Genomic DNA, 23,896 nt, shown 5'->3' with positions numbered 1-23,896 from the left:
TTCTTACTTTCTGATTATTCTCAAGTCTCTTCAACAGATGTTATATCTTGAACAAATAGTTTCAACAGCAGTTCCTAAATCAATTGACATATCCCTTGCAAATCCAGAGCCTCAGCTACATGAAAGCAAAAATGTTAGCTTTTTTTAATCAAAATTTTCAGGTTCCATGGCAACATTGCAGAAGTTAGATAATGTTCTTAATTATCTCTAGGATGGTCAGTTTTCCTGTAGTGACTACTAGAATCAGACAACAATCAGGCTTACTTTTAAGCACAGGTGAAGATACTTTTTCATTTGCCATGATGAAACTGCAGTGTTTCTAAAAACCTGAAGGGCAAAATTTATTTGTTTGGCGTGAGGAGGTGGAGTTACATCTTAACCCCTAGAAAGCACAATAGCAATGTAAAAGTGTATGTTATGGCCCTTGAGTAACCACGTACAAGCAGGGTCAAGTTCAGTAGGAATAACCAAAATTATCCAAGAATATGCTTTTGCACCATTTCTAAACCAGGATGATTGCCTGAACTAGAGTTTTCATTCCCAGTATTTGTGCCTAAATATTCCTAAAGAGTTTCCTGGAAGCACAGCAATTTGGGATGCGCAGTTTTTCACGTGGTGATTTCAATACACTAAATACTTGAAAGCTAAACTCTTATTGCCATTTGCAAATACATCAGGAGGCTATATTGTTAGGGACATATGATTTAAAACCAGATTATCACACAGTCAGGACTAATAAATTTAAGTACCATAATATTACTCTTATGATTTTTCCTTTTCAAAGCACCACTGCAGACTCTCAAGACTATTTTCAAGAGAGAAGAGTGTTTGAATAAGTAAACAATACTGAGTGTAAACTAGCAGTAACTTTTTAATAACTGACAATATTACTTTTTTTTGTTTTGTTGGGTTTTTTCCTCCATATAATGATTTGCCATTTTAAAAGGAATATGATGAAAGTTGTAAATTGAATCCTCATTCAGTGTTGTGAAAACAAATCTGTAACCAACCACACTATGAAAATGAAAGATAAATGTTGTCTGCATCAACTTTATTTATTAGACAATACAGATATCAGATTAGCATACTTAGCAGCATAGCTTAAGTTCTGTCATATGCTATCATAGTTAAACATCTGTCTTTCCGCCTGGCACAGGAGCAGAGAGAGGTTTGTCTCTTCTCTGATTGCTATCCCAGATCTTCCACGGACTTTCAGCTTGTTTGGAAATTAAATACTGCTGCAATCTACATGATTTACAGATTTTAACATTAGTATCAATATGATAGTAAAGGGGAAGATTATCTATGTTTGTCCCTTGGTATAAAAAAAAAAAAAAGGAATTTTATTTCCAGAAAAATAAGCAGAACCTGCCAGCACTTAGTCTATTTTAATCCCAACCCACAAATGTAAAACTTGTAGAGCACCATTCTCTTTTGCAAATAAATTATCAGTATTGTTTGGTAGGAAAACTTTTACAGTTTTACATACAATGAATTATAAGCTGCTAACCAAATTTCGTTCCACTTACCTGAAGTTCACATTTAATATTAATCAGAAGGTGTCCAGGTGATTCTGCAGTGCCTGAAGTAAGCACATTCTTCTGGATCTGTGTTTTCTTCTTACTCAACCATACACTAGTGGTAGCACTGCCAAGAACTATTTCACGAAACAAATCACTTTCGGAGTCTCCAAAACAGACACTGATATAGACCTAAAGGATTTGGAAAACCTGAATGCAGTGAAGAACTGCATTTCAAAGCCTGAGTGACTAGTATTTTACACACTATATGATCATTGATACCTCTTCAAAGAGCATATAAAACACAGCCAGGGGAGAATCTCATAACATCAGCAGACCAAGCAGATTCCCTGAGGTTCAGATCTCGACTGATTCTGTTTCCTTTGGACTTTTATCAGCTAATAAATATACATTAGCTCATACTGTAAAAGTGATTTTCCTCCTCTAAGTTCAGCGTAAATTCAGACTATACTATGGATTGTTTTCATCAACTTTTGTGACCAAACAATTGTTTGTGCACACTACACTTGTACCAAGCATGAATCAGTTGTAGAACAGTAGCACGCTACCAAGCCTGACCTATAAAACCCTGTTCAGTTGCAAGACTTGGTGGTTCAGTGCTGTATGGCTAAAACACACCATGTCCGGCCAACAGCTCTATGGCAGCCAGCCAGCCAGCACAGAATATCATCAAGGAAAGCTCAAAGGTTTCTGCAAAAGACCATGTATTTGTACACTGATGTATTTATACAAGTTGTCAGCCTTCATCAACTCTAGACAAAAAGGTCACATTTTAGGTTCGGGCAGGACAAGCTAAATTTTAACTAAACGAGCTAAATTCAACCACAATTTCACAATCAAGACAAAACTATAAAATCCAAAGAACAAACTCTTATTTCTGTATTTCAGAAGAGAAGGAACAGACTCAGAACACTGAAATAAAACTACATCCCATATCTATTGGCCTACTGTACAAACTTTCCTACTCTATGGTATATTTGACTTACTGTTACTCAAAGCTCAGCCCAGTCCTAGTGACAGTTGTCAAAATTCATTCCTAAAAAAAGAGAGAAATTTCAGCCTGGCATTCACCTTCTTATTGAATTAAGTTATATTGTCACCTTTTAGACTACTTAATTTAAAGGATATCAAAATTAAAGATTTATAGCTTCAATTTAGTTTAGCAACTGCCTTAAATCTTCAGTAATTTAATAAACTATAGCATGTATTGTGAATGTTTACATTTCATTAGCATCAACTCTCATAACATTTGGATTAATATGATTTGAGTTTTAACAAACTACATAAAAAGACCACCTCAAACATTACAGTGTCTTGAATTTGCTTCATTTATTACCCAATAATTTCTCCAAAGTAAATGCCACTGTTGTATGCAAAATGGTTACTTACCAGAAATAGTCAGAGAAATATTTTTTTCTTAACCATGTATAGTAGCTTAGTTTTATAAACCTCATTAGAGAACGTTACTGTAAAGTACATGACACAGCAATCCATAGTGGCAGGACTGCAATATATGTTTTTACCTTGACTTTAGAGCTTGTATTGCTTAAGCAGAAAGATCAATACCTATCTGCCAACATGGAGCTCATACTATAATCCCCACTTGCATGTTTAGATGGCTGCAGAAAAGGCTATTCTTTCACATCAGCTATTTGTACTGGATTTCTTTGTTCTTATGCTGGACAATTGAAAGCTAAAAGGGGAAGAAGCATCTGAAAACAAGAAGATATAACAAGCAGACTGAAAAAATATTTACCTAATGAGAATGAGTAATCACAACAGTAACTCCATACTCATCTTGTGAGGCCACCAACACAGGAAGGAAATTACATGATCAAAAATGAAGAGAAATTCTTTTCAACTGTCAAGCCAAAATTCAATTCTATGTTCCTTTGCAACCTGTAATGGTACAAGGCAAAACAGAACATCACTATCTTCTTAAATATATGGAATTAGATTTAAATACTAAACTGATAGTTAACTTCAAAAACAGCAAACATACTATAGTTTAGGCACACAGATAGATGACATCAGACTGTATAAAATAAAAATCATTTAGCAGCTTTTATAAGTGGAAAAGGAAAAGATTATTTTTCCTGCTCTTTTGCATATCAAAACTGTTGTATTACTAACTGTCATATTTTGAAAGCTGTACTTGTATTCTATTAGAACTTTAAGTCCTACAAAGCATTTACAGTTCTCTCATAACCTATACTTCAGACAGAATTTAACTCAAGAAATAATCCCTGCTTCATCCACTGTGGTTTCAAATTGAGGTCACAATCGTGTGTTACACAACCTTATTTCATGAAAGAAAAAACACAGACCCGCATTATAAGCTGCGGAAATCAGTACAGTTACAAGGAATGTATAGTAACGAATAACAGAAACCATAAGAACAATGAAGAAACTTGCAGAAATACAACTCATAGAAGTATTCAAGCATATGTTGATACCAAAATAAATGCATTCAGAATAGTGGCAGAAAATAAATATTTTAAAAGTTGACATAAAAAAACTCCACACAACAGACTGCTGGTAAAGCGTAAGGTTTTTACAGAATGTTCACTTAAGAGACTGTCACAACAGAAAATTTCTCTGGTTACTCCTGAAATGAAATAGTAAAGCACCTAAATTAGAATTAAGTTATATATTACATTTTCTCTTAAATCTTCAAGAAAATGAGGACAAACTACTGGTATCTATCAGTTACATGACATCAGTTTTAAAAAATAACTTTTTAATGGTATCAGTGGAACATTCACTACAGGTGTGTATATATATATATATATATAAAAAAATGCTGGACTATAAATATATACACACACAACCCGATGATGCTAATTGGATACTCCCTTCCCAGATCAAACCTGGCTTATCCCCTGGTTTCTTACCACATGGACAGACAAGTGGCTACAGATAACAGAGGGCCACAATGGGGTTGTGCAATTGCCAGCCATCATCATCTGAAGCATGGCTTACACTACGTAGAGATGAAGGGGAAAGCCTTAAACCGGGGATTCCACCGTGACACTCAAACCAGTATCATCATCTCATACCATAATATTCTGCTTTTATATTACGCACGCTGAATTCCTCATATCACTCTGTCTGACATTACACAAATTCAAATAGGAGAGAACGTATTTTGATAGTGTGGCTTTGTAAAATTGAGAGGCTTAGAAATGCTGCAGAATCTTCTGTCAACCGTAATACCTTATCAAATGGTCCTTACGATAAATCATTTATGTTTTCTAATCAAATACAAACCTTCTAAATCTTTTCAGTCTTTTCATGGCAGCCTGGTGAAAGAATGGTTGCTGAAAGTCAGTCATCAACTAACTGAACTTGGATCTCAGAATCCCCCAAAACAAACAATTATCAACAGTTTGTATAGCAACTGCTTAAAGCAAAGCATGTGTTGCAGTTAGTGTGGTTATCATTACTACAAAGCAGGTTTCCCTGCTTGCCTGCCTTTTCTCTAACACACATACAGAAGAGATCATTTAGCTTACTACATCCAGCTCTTAACAATTCAGCTTTAGCTTACTCTTCGTATTAAGTGAAAATGTTAAAACACGCACTCAAGATTTTCTTCTAAATAATACAGCCTCAGGATCCTGTGAAAAGTAACTTGATTAGTCATCCTGATCTTTTGTCTTCTAGTAAATTAGCAGATGAACCCCAGAAATACATATATTTTATTGACATCATTAATCAGAAGTTGACAAATGTTTGTCTGAATTAAAAGATCACTTTCATAGCTTGTAGAATTCCTGGAGCATTGGGCACTAAATATTTGTTCAGTTTTTTCATTCTTATGTCCTATATAGAAAATAAGGTCAAAGCATAGTTTGGGTATTTAAATAAGTGGTCAGATTTATGCTTAAGCAGCTAGCTAGGAAATGGGAAAGGACAGAGTTACTGCAGGGCAACGTTGCCAGTTCAGCTGGTTTTATTGCCTAGCTCACAGAACTTAGTGAGCTTTTCTAAGTCTCAGGTACTGAAATCATGGCATGCATGATGATCAGTTTGGAGGTAGTTGTTTTTCCTTTAAACTAGATTTCTAACCCTCGGAGAGGTAAAGAAGGTCTTGAAATCCTGAATCCTAAAAGCCAGAGTTAAAAAAAAAGAGAAAAATGTAAACCTGTATAGATTTAGGAACTTTTAATACAGCTAATAAAGATTGTTTCAGAGCCTAGCTATTATCTTTGACTACTTTAGGGCAAAAACACTGCAAAAGTCACCACTTAGAACAACTTTAAGAGTGCCTGGATGAGAGGAGGGGAAAGTCAAGAAACTACAGAAGTCCAGGAAGGGGACAGTCTTTAAAAGAATGTCTAGTCCCAGAACTATAACAAATTAAGAATCCTAGACATTAGAACGAGGCAGTGTAGACATACAGAGAAAGACTTGATCAAATAAGTATGAAGAGAAAGACTGAAGAAAACTCAGTAAGAAATAATCACTTCCATTTGGTATGGAAGTTGGGGAAATCAGAGAGATCAAATAGGGCAGAAAGAAACAATGTGAATAATCTAAAGTTTATTATAGATCCATGCCAACTAGAAGACGACAAATACAGAATGTCAACATGGTAATAAGAATCTGATGAATGAGCAAATTATGAAATCCCAACAAAACAAAAACCCTGAAGTTTTTGTCAAATCTCATCTTATTTATTATTATTATATAAGCACTGATTGGTTTGATACAAAACACATTAGTATGTAAGGTCAGATGGGTGCATGGTAAATGTCAAATTCCTTTTCTGTTTAATGAAGCACTTCTTTTGCATAAAGTAAAATATTTAATTCATGTTTACTTTCTCAACCTAGGGGTCATTTCAGCCTTCAATAAATGTAAGGAACCATGAATGCATGGAAAACTGGAATATAATCGTGTGAAGAAAAAATATAGTAAATTCAAGTAAAGGACATCTGACAATATATTTTTTTTATATTCGATAAACATTCAGTGCTTTCCTTTCAAAGCAAATAATATATTATTACATTATAACAACTGCACATAGTACAAAAGCCCTTCAAATACAAATAGGAACTCTGTTTTCAAACACCTGAGAATAGACACTGATCTCTTTTGGACATTGTGTAGATTGCTTACTAGAGTCCAGCTTCCAGAAATTGAATCAATTCTCTCCACAGAGATACACATAACTTCTTGCATTAGGAGGGGGGAATATAGTACATTTCTGAGTTCTCCGGAGCTCAAGCTGAAAAAGACCATGAATCTAGATCCACATCAGGTTTTGATAACCTAACAAATAAAATCTAAAGCAGAGTTTAGAGCAGAAGCAGTAGTAGATAAGCAACCATAAAGTTTTCACACATAAAGCAGAATTGTTCGTGAGTTTGGTAAGCTTTGAATGAGTTAGATTACCATACTAAAGGAAGAAAAGTGCAATCCTCCTCTGCCGTGCAGAGCTAAGTATTTCCTGCCAGCTAAATTGACTTGTTAAATGTGGTAGGATAAGAGGACTTTCTACAGTGCAATCAGAATCACTAATTCCTGCTGTGACTTTACAAGGACTGGTAGCAAGACAGACCACAAAACAGCAGAAATAGATCAGAGACTTTAAAACAAAGTGCCATAGTTCTCAAATGTCAACAAAAGCTGATATAGGCAAACACTTACATGTCCTAGAATCGTATCTCTAGTTTGTTGAGCAGGTCAGAGACAGGGAGAGAGAACGCAAATGCAAGATGCATAGAGTGCTAACTGAGAGAAACCAAGCTTATATTCCAGCCTCCACCAGAAATCGTCTCTGCTGTCTGAGATGTTCTGCTGCAGGAAGTTTCCTCAGCAACAGTGAAATGTAGGGTCATTTTAACATCAGCTCTTTTCAGTATAAAACCGTGTTAAATTTTACACGGATTTCTTTATAACCATATCAAAAGTACTCTACATACAGGACCAATCCCACTATATATTTGCAGTAATGCTTAGAGCACTATTGTGAATAATAGACTGCTAGGAAAAGGAAAGAAAAAGATGAGTTAAGGAGACCTTTGCAAGGATATACTTTGTGTAGTTAAAGTTGGAGAAACAAAACAAGACTGATCTTGTGGATGCATAGATTTTGCCTTGTAAGATCTAACATGTCATTATTACACGTTAACACAGAACTCTCCATTATTAACATCACTCACAGGTTGCTGTATAAGTTATTTAAAACGCTAATTGTTTTCTTTCAAAACATCCCTCATTTCTCCTAAAGGGGTTTTGGTTTGTTGTTTTGGCTTTTTTTAAGCTAAAGACTAAAAAAAGTGACACTGGCTGATATTTTCAGTGATATTCAGGATCAGCCTGACTCACCTACTACTGTAGCTAGTGGTAAATTATTATTAATTTTCATGAGGAAAGTTTGAGAACTTCTCGTACTCATTCTCAATACATTCAGTTTATCCTATCCATTCAGTGTCCCTGTGATTTACATGTTGCAAATTCCTGGTTCTCTTCTCCTGTCCAGCTTGGCAATGAAAAGCTTTTTAATCAGAACAAGAGAGTAATGGCTCAGAGTTACAGTATGTTCTACTCAAACTTCATAGCCGAAGATACCTTTATGTGGAATCAAAAGTGTCATTCATTAAAAGGTCCACCATCAGAAAAAGAACCTGTTAAGGTTGAATTGCATGCAGTATGTAACAATTTGAAAAGGCGCAATTTCACAATATGAAAGAACCAGACACATTAACACTTCCGAAGCTCCAGTCTCTACTGTGATTTACTATATAAAAAATTTTGTATAATGAAAAAGAAGCCTTTTTCAAAATCTTGGGGGTTTGGACAGAATAATTTTACATAGCACTTTGCATTCCAAACATTTTTTTTTTTTAAATTCATAAATATTTATTTCAAGCAGCAGAAACTCAGTGTCAATATTATGCTACCATTGATATATGGTCTAAAAATACTGTGTTTACAAGAGAGAAGGAAATCATCTTTAACTATATCACCTTGACCAAATGAGAATTTCCTTTCTCTTCCTAAATAAAGAGCTAGTTTTCCTGTGCAATCAGATAATTCATTGTTTTATTCTTCCAAATAAAGCTGTTCCACTGATTTTATTTAGGTTTTCTAGTCCATTTCATTCCTATCTTTCTGTACATGTTCTTGAAAAATTTATATATTATTTGTGAACAAGATGTAGAATGATTCAGCAACTTAGAGGTCCCATATAGCACAGCTTGAAGTAATTATCCAAATACAACAAGTTTAATGGCTGCCACTGAAACTAAACTTGTCATTAAAAAAATCTGATGTCTAACAAATTGCCTATTCACATGTCAGAAGCAGTCCAAACCCTTTGGCTGATGCTGAAATACATCTAGCAGCAAAATTTGTACAGACACCCTGCAATTCAGAAGTAGCAGCTATAACCAATTATGGTATCGACACTGTAGAGTTTTGCTAAAACACTGTTGACTACTCTTCAAAACTGGATTCATGACAATTCCAAGCTAAACTCACCTGACATTTGGAAAATGCAGAAGAGTGTTCAAGGATTCTGAGCAAGTTAATTGAGCACTGAATTTCCATATTTTGATGTGTCAGGAAAAAAAAACTTGTTCTCTGAAGCAGTAATGCTTGGGTAAGAGTATTTAATTGACCTTGCAATGTTCAACCAGCGTAGAGAACATAATTACAGATTATGCCAACACAACCAATAAACATCACTCTAGAACACATTTCTAGGAAGCTGCTGATGGTGAAATCCAGAAAAAAACTATAAAGAAAGAATAGATGTATTCTGGGTATAAATTAATTCAAGAAAAACAAACAAAAAACACTAAAACGTTTTCCCCCAGCGTGATTACAAAAAGATACCCCTCTCCGCTGCACCCCTTCCCTAATTCTTGCATTAGCTGCTGGGAAACTTCTGAAGTAAGTTTGCTTCTCCTCACATATACGGATTAAGAACCAGTGGGTAAAGAATTTGTGTATGAACAGAAAAAAAAGAGAGAGAATCTTTCCTCTGCTAACCCACAGACATACTGGCCAGTTGTAAAGGGGTAGTAATTTACTTTAGTACATCATTCACAGAGATTAGACTGGGGAGCGAGCGTACAGTTCACAGTCATCCAATCAAAGAACAAGCAAACATATCCAATTTTGTTTATATTGTATTGTTATAAGCTGATACATTAAAGGACCTTTCAATACATACCAGAGTTCTTTTTATGGAACCATTATGTGCAAATTGACTTAGAACCTGCACTTGTGCTCAACGGTAGAAACTTTCAAAATTTAGTTCCCGGCTCCTGTGCCATCCCTACAACCTTCTTTTTTTTTTTTCTTTTAAACCCCTGTGTCTGTGCTAGTGCCAAACATTAGTAGTTTGCTTAGACTTAACAGAGCTTTACTCCCAGCAAAGAATTCATCAATAACAATACAGGAATAGCTTTCCAAATGCATACTTGTAATAAGATTTTGGGGTGCACGTGCAAACAGTTTGACGAAACGACAAACTTGTGCATTTCAGGATGGAAACGCAACAAATGACAACCAGAATGGAAGGTTCCAAATGAAAGGGGGTTTTTAATTTATTTTACTGAGGCACTTTACATAGACATTTGCAATTGCCAGGTGCTTCTACGGCAAAATCACTTATGAACCTGTAACTGATTCCCACTTAAATGTGGGATATATGTCAGAAATTTCTGACAGAAAATACCACGCTCAATATTTCACTGCCTATTTCTCTTGATGTATTGAGAAACCAAGTGTGCTAACCTACTATTTACTATTTCAGGTCAATCCACTAATAATTCAGTGGGTGAGGTATCTATACAGGTGGATGTCTCTACACATCCTGGCACTGGTGAGCATAAAGTCACTGTAAAAGGTAAGTTTCAAATAGCTAATTTTAAAAAGAAATCAACAACAAAGTCCAAAATTCCCAAGCACTACATCCTGAGTAAAACATACCAATACTGAAATAACAAATGTTAAGTATTACAATACTTGTAAAGCTATAAGTATGCTTCAAGTGATTAGGATCGTACTTCTTCTTTGCTCAACATCGGCAGAAGACTATGCAGGTAAATACTGTTTGTACATCTCTGTGTAGGTAGTTAAAAATTATTATATGAAGCCATGGAGTTATACATTCTAATGTGCCAAATTACACTTCTGAATTGCTTGCATATAATTTAATTTTCCAAAAGCTGTAGCAGAGCTGGGTGGTGAATGACTGCACCAAGACTTAAAGTGTTCCATTTTTAACAAAATGCCTTTATTATGCACAACCTGAATTCCAGAGGAAACCCAGATTAGTGTAAGCTGATATTTTAAGTGAAGGTAGCAGACAAAAGAGCTGTTAATATAAAGCATTTGTAAAATATGTTTATATTTGCTGCTGTTTTAACTGGAAGTACTCAGACATCTTACTTGGCAGAGAACAGGCTCCTCCAAGGCTTGCCAGACACTGGTATTCTATAGGAAAGCTCAAGTCACCTCTCACTGGCTATACAAAGTCATACTGGATAATTAATTGGAGCTCTTCAAATGGAATTGTATTTAATTTAATTTCTTTTATTTCTTTATAGTTGTAGCAATTAATAATCTAAACTGGCAAACAACAGCTATGTTCCGGCCATTTGTGGAAGTTTGCATGTTAGGTCCTAACCTAAGTGACAAGAAAAGAAAACATGGAACCAAGACAAAGAGCAACACCTGGTCACCAAAATACAATGAAACTTTCCAGTTGTAAGTCTTTTTTGTCTGTTAATTGCCCATATTACGTAAATTTTCTTAGAATTTCTTGCAGTTACACTGCTAAGAACAGGAAAAAACATCCTAAGGCTGCTATGCAGAGTCCATAGATAGAGTCATCACTTCAAAATTATTAATTTCTATCTTTGTTTTATATGAAGATGAATGACAACCACTAAGCTTTCAGTCTTACAAAAGCTGGTTAAAACATACAATTCATTTCCCTAACACAGGAATAACTGTTTATACAGCTAGGAAACTATTTGCCCAAGTAGTTATCATTAAAGCATTAATTATTATTGCTAGATAGCTGGGCCTTTATGACTGTTGAGATATCTAAATATGTAAAAGGTTGTGCACGTGTTAATGGTATTAGTTATCTCTGTTATTTAATCCTTAAAGCAATAAGAAACTTTCACCTAAACTGGAGTTTACAATTTAGCATTTCTCACAGCACCTCCTCCCCTTTCATAACTGCAACAGATTCGTTTTCCTCCCCCCACCCTGACTAGGACAGTTCACTTGCTCAGTCTCTGAGCAGAAAGCTGCTTTTGAGGCTCACTGCCAGTGATTTTCTTCTTCCTTCAGTTGATTTAAAGATGTGGTTATGGTAGTTGTGGAAGTAGTTGAACATTTTAAGTATCTTCTCAGGAAAGGTAACTGTTTATTTCAGATATTGAGGGAATGATGAATTCCCTGTTTCTGTTCAGGTCAGTGGGAACAGAAGCTACATCATCAGTAGCACCTGAGGTTAACTGTGTAGAAGGATTAAAACTACATGATATTCTGTTGCAAAAGAATTGAAGTATAAAAATTAAACTACCACTGTTGCTTTTATTTTTACAAGATTTCTAAAGTACATTTATTCCTTAGTGGAATTAAACTGAACTCCTTGTTCTGAATTCATATTTTTAATCCATGCAGCATTTTGAGTAACGAAGATAAGCCAGGAGCCTACGAGCTTCACCTCTCAGTGAAAGATTACTGCTTTGCTAGGGAAGATCGCATTATAGGAATGACAGTTATTCAGCTGCACAACATAGCAGAGAAAGGTAGCTGTGCATCTTGGTACCCCTTGTTGAGAAACATCTCTGTAGATGAAACTGGGTTGACAATTCTGAGAATACTCTCTCAGAGGACAAATGATGAAGTTGCTAAAGAATTTGTGAAACTTAAAACAGAAACAAGATCTGCTGAAGAAATGGCCTAAATACCCAAGTAATGCAAGATTGTCATCGCCAAGAACATAGATACAATGCTGTTGTCTGAATAGTGCATGCATGTGCAAATCTGTGGGAATGTTTAATTAACTATGTTTTCAGTGTTTGCCAGTACTTATGTACTATATTTACAAGGTATGTCAAGGAGCTGTATATCTTTTATACATATTTTGGTCTTTCGTAAAGTAATTGTTCCAATGAAGTGCCAAATCTAAGATTAAATGTTTCATCGTATCCTTATAAATGTTGATTTCACCTCATCACAATTCCTTTATTTTTTAACATTAATAAATAATTAGCTTTTTTAATTGACTAATAGGTTGTCTGTTAAACTACTGTGTTGCTTATTCTAAATTAAGTTACCTCCTTACTATTATTTTTAAAAAGATGTACCTAGTTTTCTTCAAACTATCATTTTATGCAAGCCTCAGTTTAGGTATCTTACTAATAACTTTTTCTATCATTACTACAGATGCAGTTACTTATAGAAAGTGTTTGTAATTTTATAATTATCAATATAAAGTAATGATTTTTGCATAAAAACTGAAAAAGGATGGAAATATTTTATGCTAATTTTTTTCCAACCTTTCATAAATATCACTGTGAAGAAATGCTGTTAAAGCAAGTTCTCAAGAAGCTGTGCTTATCAGAGTTTGTTACTGATGTTTGATATCTTGAGATAACTTTGTTCTTCAAAACTGCCACGGTAATATCATATTTGTATTAAAAGAGTAAGTCAGTATCTGTAGAAAAAGACTGCCATACAGTACAGTATATGGGCTTTTAAAAATCATTTTTTTAAATGATATGGTACTGTACAAGGGTTAGTAGTTTGGAATATGTAATGCCGGTTTGTGGTTTGTTTCTAGAAATCGTTTATGAAAAGAAAAGATGCTGTTAGAATTTTCACTCAGAGTTATTAATGTTGCTTTACATACTTAGCTGTAACATCAGTTAAGTGCTTTATTTCCTTTATTTTTTTTAGAAAAGTTCAACAGTTTGTACTTATGCAACATTACTATGTATTGCACTAAAGCAAACTCTGTGTCCTGTAAATATATTTAGTGAGAAATTGTAAAATAAAGTATGAAGAAAGTACCTGTAATTTTGTCATTTGATATTATTTACATACCTATAGCATTTATGTGCATCTGAAGCCCATACAGGGGGCTTACAATATAGCTTTATAATACATCAAACTACCATTTCCAGTGTCTAGCATCTGGCTCTTTTATAAGTCTAAGATTAATGAGGCATTTTGTTAATGCACTTTATATAGTGTTCTGTAATAATATACATTTATCCTTGGTTTTGGTTACAAGCATTTCTAATAACACAGGTTGGAGTTTTCAGCTTTGCTTAAGGGAAAAATAAGAGGAAGGGAGGACATATAGCTAGTATGTTGATGCCAGTCTTTTAAAAATGTAGTATGCAACTCCACATAGGTAAACCAGATTCTTTCCAGGCTATCCTTTTGTGAAATATCTAGACAAGATTTTAAGGCTATCTTTCAATACCCTCAATCCTCTTGCTTAAATACTACAAGAATAGATTTGCTAGAAGCTTATTTAGGCATGTAGAGATCTGTACAGCCTTTAGAGAGTTAACAATACTTCACTAAGATTATAGCAGGGGGGATGGGACTCAAGTTATCTTATTAGCATATATCCTGCCGGTAGTTATGCATTGCAGAATATATTATGGCAGAGGGAGATTTTGATGGGTACATTTAACTCATTACTTCAGAAAGCCATTTCTCCATGTGAAAAGTAATGCTGATAATGTCACATTTCAAAAAGTAGTTCATTAATTTAGACATTGACTCCTTAAACAATTCTGAGAATGCAACTTTAATAATACTTACTGAATATAGGTTGCATGTAATTGCAAGTATTTGCAAAACTCTCCCAATGATTGATAGACCCAAAATCAATCTTGAAACTAATCCAAGCCTTTAATGTTTCAGATGTATTTTATATGTTGTCGTATAATTAAAGTAAAATCCAGGTGTAGCTCCAGTAACTTCAACAAAATTAAAGAGGATTTTATCTGAGTGTGTAATACTGCCTCCTGAGAAATTTCTGTTTGTACATACAAGTCATACTGCTTCCTAACTGTATTTCTGCAAGGTATAGCTTAAAGCATCTACAGTGGATGACACCTAAAACACAGAATCTATTAATAGTCAACAAGATTTAATCTAAGAAAACATCAGCAGACTCAGTCTCAAATAAAAAAGGGGAATAATCAAAAGATTAAGTGGTTCCTGCAATATAGAACAATATTGTAGAAAAAACACACAAAATTCTACAATAAATCATTTGTGGTTCTGAATAAAAACAGAAAGGCTGGGGTAGACAGCTTCTTTTTTTACCTGGAGCAATTTTATCATATTTTTCTGTAGTTACTTATTCTACTGTAAAATGGTACACAGTTTGGTGCATTATGTATTCACCACCCGCTTAACTATATATCCCTGAGATTCACCTATAAAGGAATAATAGCTGAACTTGTCAAGGAGGTCAATTACGACTCTTAGTGGTCTCCCTCAGTTGCAGACACTAGGAGTAATCAGGCAATCTGAGAAAGCAAGCCCTTATAATCTACAGCTTTAAACAGTACATTTTAATGTTTCACTATTTTTAACAGAGAAATATTTACTTTCTGCATCAAAATTTCTCATGTGGAAGACAAGGGGAAAATATATTAACTCTATATAACGTGGCTGTTTTAAACAGTGTTATGAATCAAAATGCAAGTATATACAATGGTGTAGCACAAGCAGGTCAAACTAACATTTCATGTAGTAAACATGATTGATATGGAAAAGGTTTCAGTACTATTTTAAAAGTTGTTATATTTTCTTTTAGGGAAGTAAATATTCCATCTAAAAAAATTAATTTCAGTTTATGAGAACATTTTCTTAATTCAGCTGAACTAACCTTAGTGAACTGACAGCTCCATTCTGCAGTTTCTGTTCTCAGTGACAACTGATATAATCAAAATTCTAGTTGGAATTCCATTTGTATTGGTTTGTTAAGATAGCAAATATCAATACATACCCTTAGGGAAATAAAGGAGAAAAGAGACAGAGGAGGACAGCAAAAATAATTTGAGAACAAATTTTCCATTCTCCAAGGAACAGTTACTACATTGAAACCATTTGATGTGCACCTAGAAAAACACAAATACATTTAGAGAAGCTTGTGTTACGAATTACCCAGTATACGTGGAACTGACAATTTTATATAACTGTTCAATAAGGGTTGAGAGAGAGATTTTTGTCCTTGTTTATTTTGTTTTCTAGGACAGAAATGTAATACCCAAATACAGGGAATTTAATTAAATTTTCCTCTACGTGTTTCATAGCTAATATCTGACAAAAAATGAATTAGTAATGTATGGATTAAATACATAAGAAGCTAGTACTAGCAGACATTGGGAAATCTAAAAAACAACTTATCTAATTTTGTCTAATGCCATATTTAAATGACATCTGCATTAAGAACACAGCACTCAAACTGGCCTTTAGCCTTTACTTATGGGGAAAAGGCTGAACCCAGAAAACTGGTAAAATACCACTGGAAACATCTGTAAGACAGAACTAGATCTGCAGGGTTCTTCATACACTATCTCTTTTGGGGAATTAAATTTGCATCAAAACAATAAATACATAGGTGTTGGGCATCATCAAGAGACTCAACAAGTCCCCACAACGCTTATTCACATAGTTGTTAACAGGAATTGTCGGCCACTATAAATCTCATGTTTAAAGGAGAAGGTGAATTGCTTTCTTTTTACTATCATTGTTATTTCCAGAAGAGGACATATCAGTGGACAGGAAGCTGTTCTCAGTGAGGTCAATGGGAGCTTTGTCCAATGGCTGCTCTTCAGTCATTTCACTGAAGCTGAGCAATTAAGCTTGAATTACTGTAACCACTCAGGATATCATTTTCCAGTTCACAGGTTGAATCGAACTTTGAAACTCATTAAAAGTTAAGAGGTGCTTAATCAGAAATACATGTCAGAGGGAAGTTAAACTCCTCTTCTGAGTGCTGATTGTGTTTTGATAAATACATTACCTTGTCAAGGCTGTTTGCGTTACTAGTGCAGACTTACAAAAGAGAAGGGATTAAGGTGCCAAATACCTACCCTAGAATCACAGAATAACTTAGGTTGGAAGGGATCTCTGGAGGGCATCTGGTCCACCTCCCTCTCAAAGCTGGACCAAAAAAAACAGGCTGTTACCATGGAGAACTGCAAAAACAGGTGTACTTCAGGTTTTGCACCTGAAGATAGGTGCGATTAGAATGATAGACTAAGACAAGTCTAACAAATAGCTCAATTATAGCTGTGACACATGGCAAATGGTACATATAAACAGTAGCTTCCATGCCTATACAGCTAACAAAGTTGAGTGGGCCTCACAAGATTAGCATCATTGCCTTTTAATAGTGATAATTACAAAAATCTGTACAGGGTCCCTGTCTAAAGATCTTTCATTATGAAAACAAGATGTAACAAAATTAGTACACGGCTGAATTTATGGATTTAATCATTACAGTTAATGCTAATCAAGAATTATTTTGGTTTTAAGCTCTCCATTAATTCACAGCTGTCCAAAAGCAGCTGTAAATGGTACATCTAATTTCTAACACTATTTTATGGTAAGAAAGAGACTGCACAGAATTTGCTTATAGAGGCCTTTCCTCTTTCTGCATGCCCTTTTTGCTCTGTGATTAAATGCATGCTGATTCACAAGGTGTAATCAACCAGAAAGTTATTACATTAATGTATTTAAAAGAAGATTTATGTCTAAGTTCTTCTCTCTTATCCAAATTGAGGAAAAAATGTTATGTATCAAACACGCGCAGCAGGAGAATACTATCTGGATATTTGAAACTGCAGGTTTCAGTAGATGATAATCCAGTATATTTAAACCAAGAAAAGTAGTATTTTCCCTGAGCAAGAGAAATCTGACTTGAAATTTTGGAGTCAACAAGAGTCTCTGGACTACATATACACTGTAAATATAGGACAACTCCATATGAAAAACTATCCTGTCAATTAGTGTGGAAAGCATGCCAACTGGTTGTCAAATAGGAAGGAATATCTTTAACTCTGACAGATTATCAACAGAGTTACTTGAGAAGCTTACAGAACAGAAATAATAAAACAATAATTTTCATTGTCTTTCTCTAATCTATTTTACTAGTTTTTAATGATACTCTCATGCTAGTGACTGTAGAAATCAAATCTGTAGGCAAATACTGAAAACAGAAGAATAATTTACCATTACCGCATTAGTCTGAATTAAATACCCATTTCTTACAAATCTCTTGAAAACTGAAGAGCTGAACAAATATGTGGGAAATATTAAATTATTGTATTAAATTAAATTCAGCTAGCAGACATAAAATTAACATAAATGGATTCAGTATTATTTGTAAAATACAGCTGGGCAAGTGTTCAAATGTATTCAGGTTTTTTACACGTGCTTATTTTGATGGTATTTTCCTATCATTTGCCTTTTGGCCTCACAATTACATGATTGACTTGTACTACCAAAAAATCATAGAAATTAATTTTCAGGAAACAAGTTCTAAATTATTTTGGAAACTTATAATCAAGAGATGGGAGACAAACATTAGACTGTGACTAATGAGCAGAACTGGGATATTACAAGATGTCACTAAGTATTTTTTGAAACAAAGAAAAATTAAAGCAAGTATCTAGAGAATATCTGCTTCACTTTTCTGTGCTACTGTGAATGAATGCATACACACACTACAAAGTATAAATCAATTTGTAAATGATGAATCTACAAAACCTAATTTGAAGACAAACTCAATCGAGAAGAAAAGGAACAAAAGGATCTTTTCAAACAGATTCTATAGCTGAAAATCAGCTTACCTAAACAAACTGTTCCTAAATGACTCATGGCCTATGACCATTTTGCTATGAGACTTCAGGTTCAGATTTCAAAGACTGCAGCAATTAAAGCTGAAAGCCTTCCCCATGAATTTAGCTAAATAAATTAATTTACTGCAGAATATGAAATAACAAGTGGGTATACTGTAAACTTTGTAGCGAAAGCCATTAAAGTGTCATAGATTAATTTTTCAACTAAGTAAATCCAAGATAATCAGAAAAGTTTATTTAGGGAAGGAAGACAAGTCTACTCTAATATTCTTTTGTTGTTTATTTCTATTACAGTACTGACAGTACGGTAGTAGACTACAGCACAGTTCCAGGATCCAATCTGCATTGACTTGGGGTCTCACATAAGTTAACACCTATTCCTCTAGTTTTTCAGAACAGTATTAGGAGTTCCAGGCAAAGAGCACAGTAGACCCAAAAGCACAGTGGACCATAGAAACAGCTTACTGAGCAGTTCACAGCTCTGGTCTGTAGACTGGGCATGTACTGTTGACTATATACATAATGTATAAAACATGCTTACATTGGTAAGCACAACTGACTTAACAGAGCATACTCGGGCAAAAATCAGAGATCTCTATCTTCACTTGCCCTAGATGTACAAGAGCTTGCTAGCAATTACTGCTCTTGGTTCACTGCAGTTCCTCTGATAGTTACTGAGGCAGCTCTAAAAACTTTCATTCCTTTGAAGCATAAGAGGCCCCACATTTGATAATGTTTACCCATTTAAGCAGGAAGTTTTTTGTTGCTGAGTGATGGCAGTTGACTGCAATGTGAGTTAAGCCTCCAGCCCTGAGGTCATGACGCTAAGAAAACAAATGTCAATTACTGACTAGCAGAATCAAAAAATGAAAAGGAATTGCCAAAATATGCACTGAACAGTAGAACACTAATGGAAAACCACAGCACAGTGAATATGCTCCCCTCCTCTAGATAACAGTATCCTAGATTTCTTTGAGTAGAGCTGGCACCATACATACACAAATGCCTGTTAGCGTGATTTTAGTTTACAACACATGGCAGGGCTTAAAAACTACACCAAGTTTATACACATTACACAGCAGTCATACATAAATAGCACTACAATCAAGTAAACTGGATACATAGAATAGCTGCACTGTTGTGTTTCAAAATTCTTTGTGACCAAAATTTTAACATTTGAAAGATATATAAGAAAAGAAACAGAAATGCAAACCATAACCTTGCCTTGCTTTCACAACTGAAGTGACGGAGTGTGGGTGCTTTGAATGCATAGCTGTAATCATTGTCCTTGAGGTAGAAGAAAAGACCCCAGAAGACAAGGAGGTAGCTGCTAACAGAGAGGAATCTCAGCAGGGGTGGCAGGAAGAGAAGACAGCGTTGGAGGAGAAGGGTAAAATGGCATGAATATTGGGATATTTTACAGATATAAGGATCGGAAACATAATCATCTTCAAAACATAATCGGCCAGTGAAGTATCTTTTTACATTGTCACCTTCACTGTATTTTTCCAATGGTATGGGGAGACACTCAGAGGAAAAGATGGAGAGGAAGAAAAGAGAGGGATGGACACAGAAGAGGGCTGACAGGCAGTCCAGCCTCAGATTGCATTCCTTAACTCACAGCAGAACCTGAAGACACTAGGTGTGACTGACATAACAGACACAGAACGGTAGATCTGTCTCTGTATTTTTGTCATGCTCTAGTCCAAGAGTTACTCCTGTTGACTGTGATTTCAGGGGAGGTACAAGACAGAATTCAATCCCTGAGAGGGTCTCCCCACTCCTTTTGTACTAAGCAGAGTTTGAATACACGAGTTCTGCATTTCACTATGCCCTGTTACAAAAAGCTAAACATTCCCAGCCTGGAGGCCATCACAAACAAGTTCAGGCTAAAGATTCTGCAGAGATTGTTTCCCCAAATATTATATATCCAAAACACAACAGCATTAAACTAGGTTGAATATTCTCTTGAGGAGCTTGAGAAACAATAGCAATTTGCATCTAATGATGCATCAATGTATCAACATGCTAATTTGCACCTAAGTGACAATATTAAATCAATATGCCCTTAAAATGTTACCTTCTTTTCCTAAGTAATTTGTGAGAAACTCGTGCCAGACTGAGCTTTCTCAGCACAATGACCACTATGAAATTAGGTCAAGACCCTCATTCTCCCCTACTCAGCTTGACATTAGAGACAAAATGATTCAGGAGCCACTGAAGTGAGCTGGAATCAGTAGCAGTAGTGAACTTAACTCCTATCAAATATGTCTGATAATGTTCAATAGCCCACATAATTGCAGCACATCTCTACTGCAGAGAATTTCTTTCCTGATCAGGGAGAAATTCCACAGTAGAAAAAAAGAGAAACCAGGAATACTCTTTACATTTAACATTTGCTTACTGCTTTTTTATTAGATGGAAACAATGAAGAGTGTATCTCTGAATATATAACCTTCACTGTCACACAGACAATAAGCAAAGCTTATATACAAAATTTATTGCATGAACTGAATTTCTTTTCTATTTACAAAGTGCTTATAAACAGCTTGTAATTTTGGCAAATGCTATTATTCAGGCTGGCTGGCTAAATAATCTGTGAGAAGGGGTTAAATCTTTGTGGAATGCTCTAAGTCACCTCTTGAGACTATTGCCAACTAAGAGACTCCCACCTGGCTGAATGCAATGGCTAGAATCAGGTTACTGAAACACAGAACTGGTCTAAAATCCAGCGCTTCATACTTTTTTTTCTATTAGCAAATGCAATTAACTAGAATACTTAGAGAATAACATCTGTCTTGACACAGAGAGCAAAGTGAGCACATTAGAAAATAAAACTTGCCAAACAGAGGAGGAAAACTTGAGAGAACATCATTATTTACAGTAACAGTTTGCATCTGGATGACAGTATCAAATAAAATATCACTGAAAAAGAGAGACACCCAAAAACCAAAACAAGGTACATTGCAATAAAACAGAGAAGAGCAGAATTGAAAGAAAAGTCCCCTTCTGCATAACAAAGACTGCGCAATTCTAAATGACACCTGTCAGCTAGAGAGTCCTTTGAGAGTTTTACACTGTAAATTATTTAGACAGCTGACTGACAGAGGATAATTAGCAGATATCTATATACCAAGGTGACTGTGACTAACCATAAGAAACAAACAAAAAACTCTTCAGACCATATTGTGAAGGGGGTCTAGCAGGAAGAATAAAGTTCCAGATAAACTTCTTATCATGGAATCTAAAAGTGTATTAGATTTATATCAAGTACCAAATATACTTTGATATATTCCTTTGGTTAATATATGATAGAGAAGTAGTATTAGAGGCTTTTCCCATTCTTTCTGCTTACATCCCACGCTCATGAAAGGTTTGTTGTCAGAACACTATTTAAATAGAAATTAAAGATGGCTATTGAACACAGTGGTAACAACCACAGCATATTTTACTATGTAAAGTTATAGTCAGACAATGCCATAATATCAGAACAAATAAGCTACACTGCAGGGGGGAGGGGGCACGACACACAACCAAAAAGACACACGACCAAACAAAAAACACAAAACCATTAATGCGAGTTGGACTCTGTCCAGTCAGAGCTAAAAAGTGTACAGTATGAGCGAAACCTGTTTAAAGATTGCAGGAGCACTGCATCACTACTTAAAGTTTTGAGTTTATATGACTTCTCAACCTGAGACTACAAAAGATTGTGCCTTTGCTTCGGGGCCTACTTGAGACAGATTTCTTAATTTATGTTATCTTTCCCTCAATATTAATGCACAGAAAACACTCTAGCTGTTGAGGCTCAATTCACTGCACAGCAGGGCTTTGTATTGAATTCTTTCTCTCAAACCCAAAATTAACTCTTTGTATTTAACCCACCCGTTTACATTAGAGAAAGGCAAATAGGGAGAGGGCAATTTTTCTGCAGTTTCAACCATTTATGATAATATCCATGTTACTTCAGTAGCACCCATGGAGCAATCATGATCAAGTAACCAGTTCCATAACCACTGTGAACAAAAACTACCTGAACAAGAATTTGTATTCCAAAGGAACGTATAAACAGATGCATAAGCTCACACCCAGAAAGATAATCTCGATACTACAACATTTAAAAAACACCTGGAAAGCTGTTCAAGATTCCATCTCTAGTAAGGACTTTGGTACCAAAGCCTACCTATAAACACCTATTTTTCAAAACTATCTAGTAAGAGCAGATGTACATTCTGCAAAATCAGGTCCATTAAAACAAAAAAAAAGTTTGATGAAATTAACTATGAATATGGTGTTTGTGACCAGCATAATTTCATTCACAAATGTGATTTACAGGAAGAAAGCATTCTCCATGAGATTTGTAACATGTACAAGTGAGGATGAGCTCTGTGAAACTGTTCTTGAGATAAAAGCATGACCGGATGCTAAAAGATTCAAAAAGAAGAATCAGAATCCATAAAACGTGAAAAATAAATGTCACCTTTGGCTACTAGCTTATCAGACCTTTTAAAATATTTTTAATACCACATTTTGGCATCAACTTTTTATTTAAAAGTAACTTCTATTTTATTTTGCCAAAGAAAGAACATTATAATCACTGAAATGAAAGCTATTCTCAGTTTTTGATGAAGTTCCATTAGAAATTTTTTTTATGTTGAATAAGATTACATTGATACCCAACAGACTCTGTATATAGAAGGTCATTCAACTTCGGTAAATTACCTTTCTCCTTTGAAAACCACCAGATTTCAGAATTTACCCTTTTTTTTTCCCTCCCCTCTCTGAGGCCCGATTCATATCCCACTGAAAACAACAGGAGTTTTTCCTGCTGAATTCAATGTACTTCACACTTCTCCCTAAGAAAGGGACGTGCCAAGCACGAGGTGCAGCTGTTTGTATAAAAGCAGGTATGTCCAGAGAATAAGATAACGTGCTGTCCCATGTGTAGATTGACTTATAGTCTCTACTATACTGCATACATTGCTCTAACATGCAACTTCACTTTTTAATTCATATTTCTGGTCATATTGCAAGAACAGACTTCTGATTAGGCCAGTGAGCTAAAGGTCACAAAATCGGGATTTCAAGAACAGTGTGTACCTCTCAGCATTTATCCTGTGCTGCTAACCTATCCACAATCATATTCTTCTGAGGGAAGCAATGTCTCATCATAATTATTCACACACAAAGAAACTGAGGGAGTAGGATTAAGTTATTTCTTTAAACTACAGAGGGCCAGTGACAGAATCAGATTCAGGCAGCCTTAGCTTCCAAATTTACGCCTTAACCATTGCACCTTGTTTTTTTCCTGAGGCACAATACAGGATATGTCACTATCTCTGCCTGTAATTATGGGTGTTTAGCATTTGATATACTTCAATAATTTTATTAGACCAAGTAGGAAGACTTCAACTGACTTTTCAAGCAAACCTGCCCTCTGGTAATTGTAGGTAGTAAGGAAAAAAAAAAGGCCACAAA

General features: G+C 35.1%; 1 protein-coding gene and 1 long non-coding RNA gene across 5 annotated transcripts in view; one reads left to right on the top strand and one right to left on the bottom strand.

Annotated features, from left to right (window-relative positions):
• UNC13C (unc-13 homolog C) overlaps nucleotides 1–13,537 on the top strand; it is a 217,713-nt gene extending 204,176 nt beyond the window's left edge. For all 4 annotated transcript variants that reach the window (XM_054836497.1, XM_054836499.1, XM_054836500.1 and 1 more), the window contains 3 exons: nucleotides 10,315–10,407; nucleotides 11,111–11,270; nucleotides 12,201–13,537. In XM_054836497.1, the coding sequence (XP_054692472.1) occupies nucleotides 10,315–10,407; nucleotides 11,111–11,270; nucleotides 12,201–12,486 (539 nt within the window). In that variant the 3' untranslated portion in view covers nucleotides 12,487–13,537. The remainder of the gene's footprint in view (nucleotides 1–10,314; nucleotides 10,408–11,110; nucleotides 11,271–12,200) is intronic.
• The window catches only part of LOC129210604 (uncharacterized), a 47,063-nt gene continuing 25,618 nt past the window's right edge, over nucleotides 2,452–23,896 (bottom strand). The window contains exons 2-3 of the long non-coding RNA XR_008578587.1: nucleotides 3,298–3,440; nucleotides 2,452–2,577 (exon numbers count right to left, since the gene is read on the bottom strand). This is a non-coding gene — a long non-coding RNA (uncharacterized LOC129210604). The remainder of the gene's footprint in view (nucleotides 2,578–3,297; nucleotides 3,441–23,896) is intronic.

Source organism: Grus americana, chromosome 10, assembly GCF_028858705.1.
Source record: "Grus americana isolate bGruAme1 chromosome 10, bGruAme1.mat, whole genome shotgun sequence".
Taxonomy (NCBI): domain Eukaryota; kingdom Metazoa; phylum Chordata; class Aves; order Gruiformes; family Gruidae; genus Grus; species Grus americana.
This window is presented reverse-complemented; position numbering and strand designations above follow the sequence as displayed.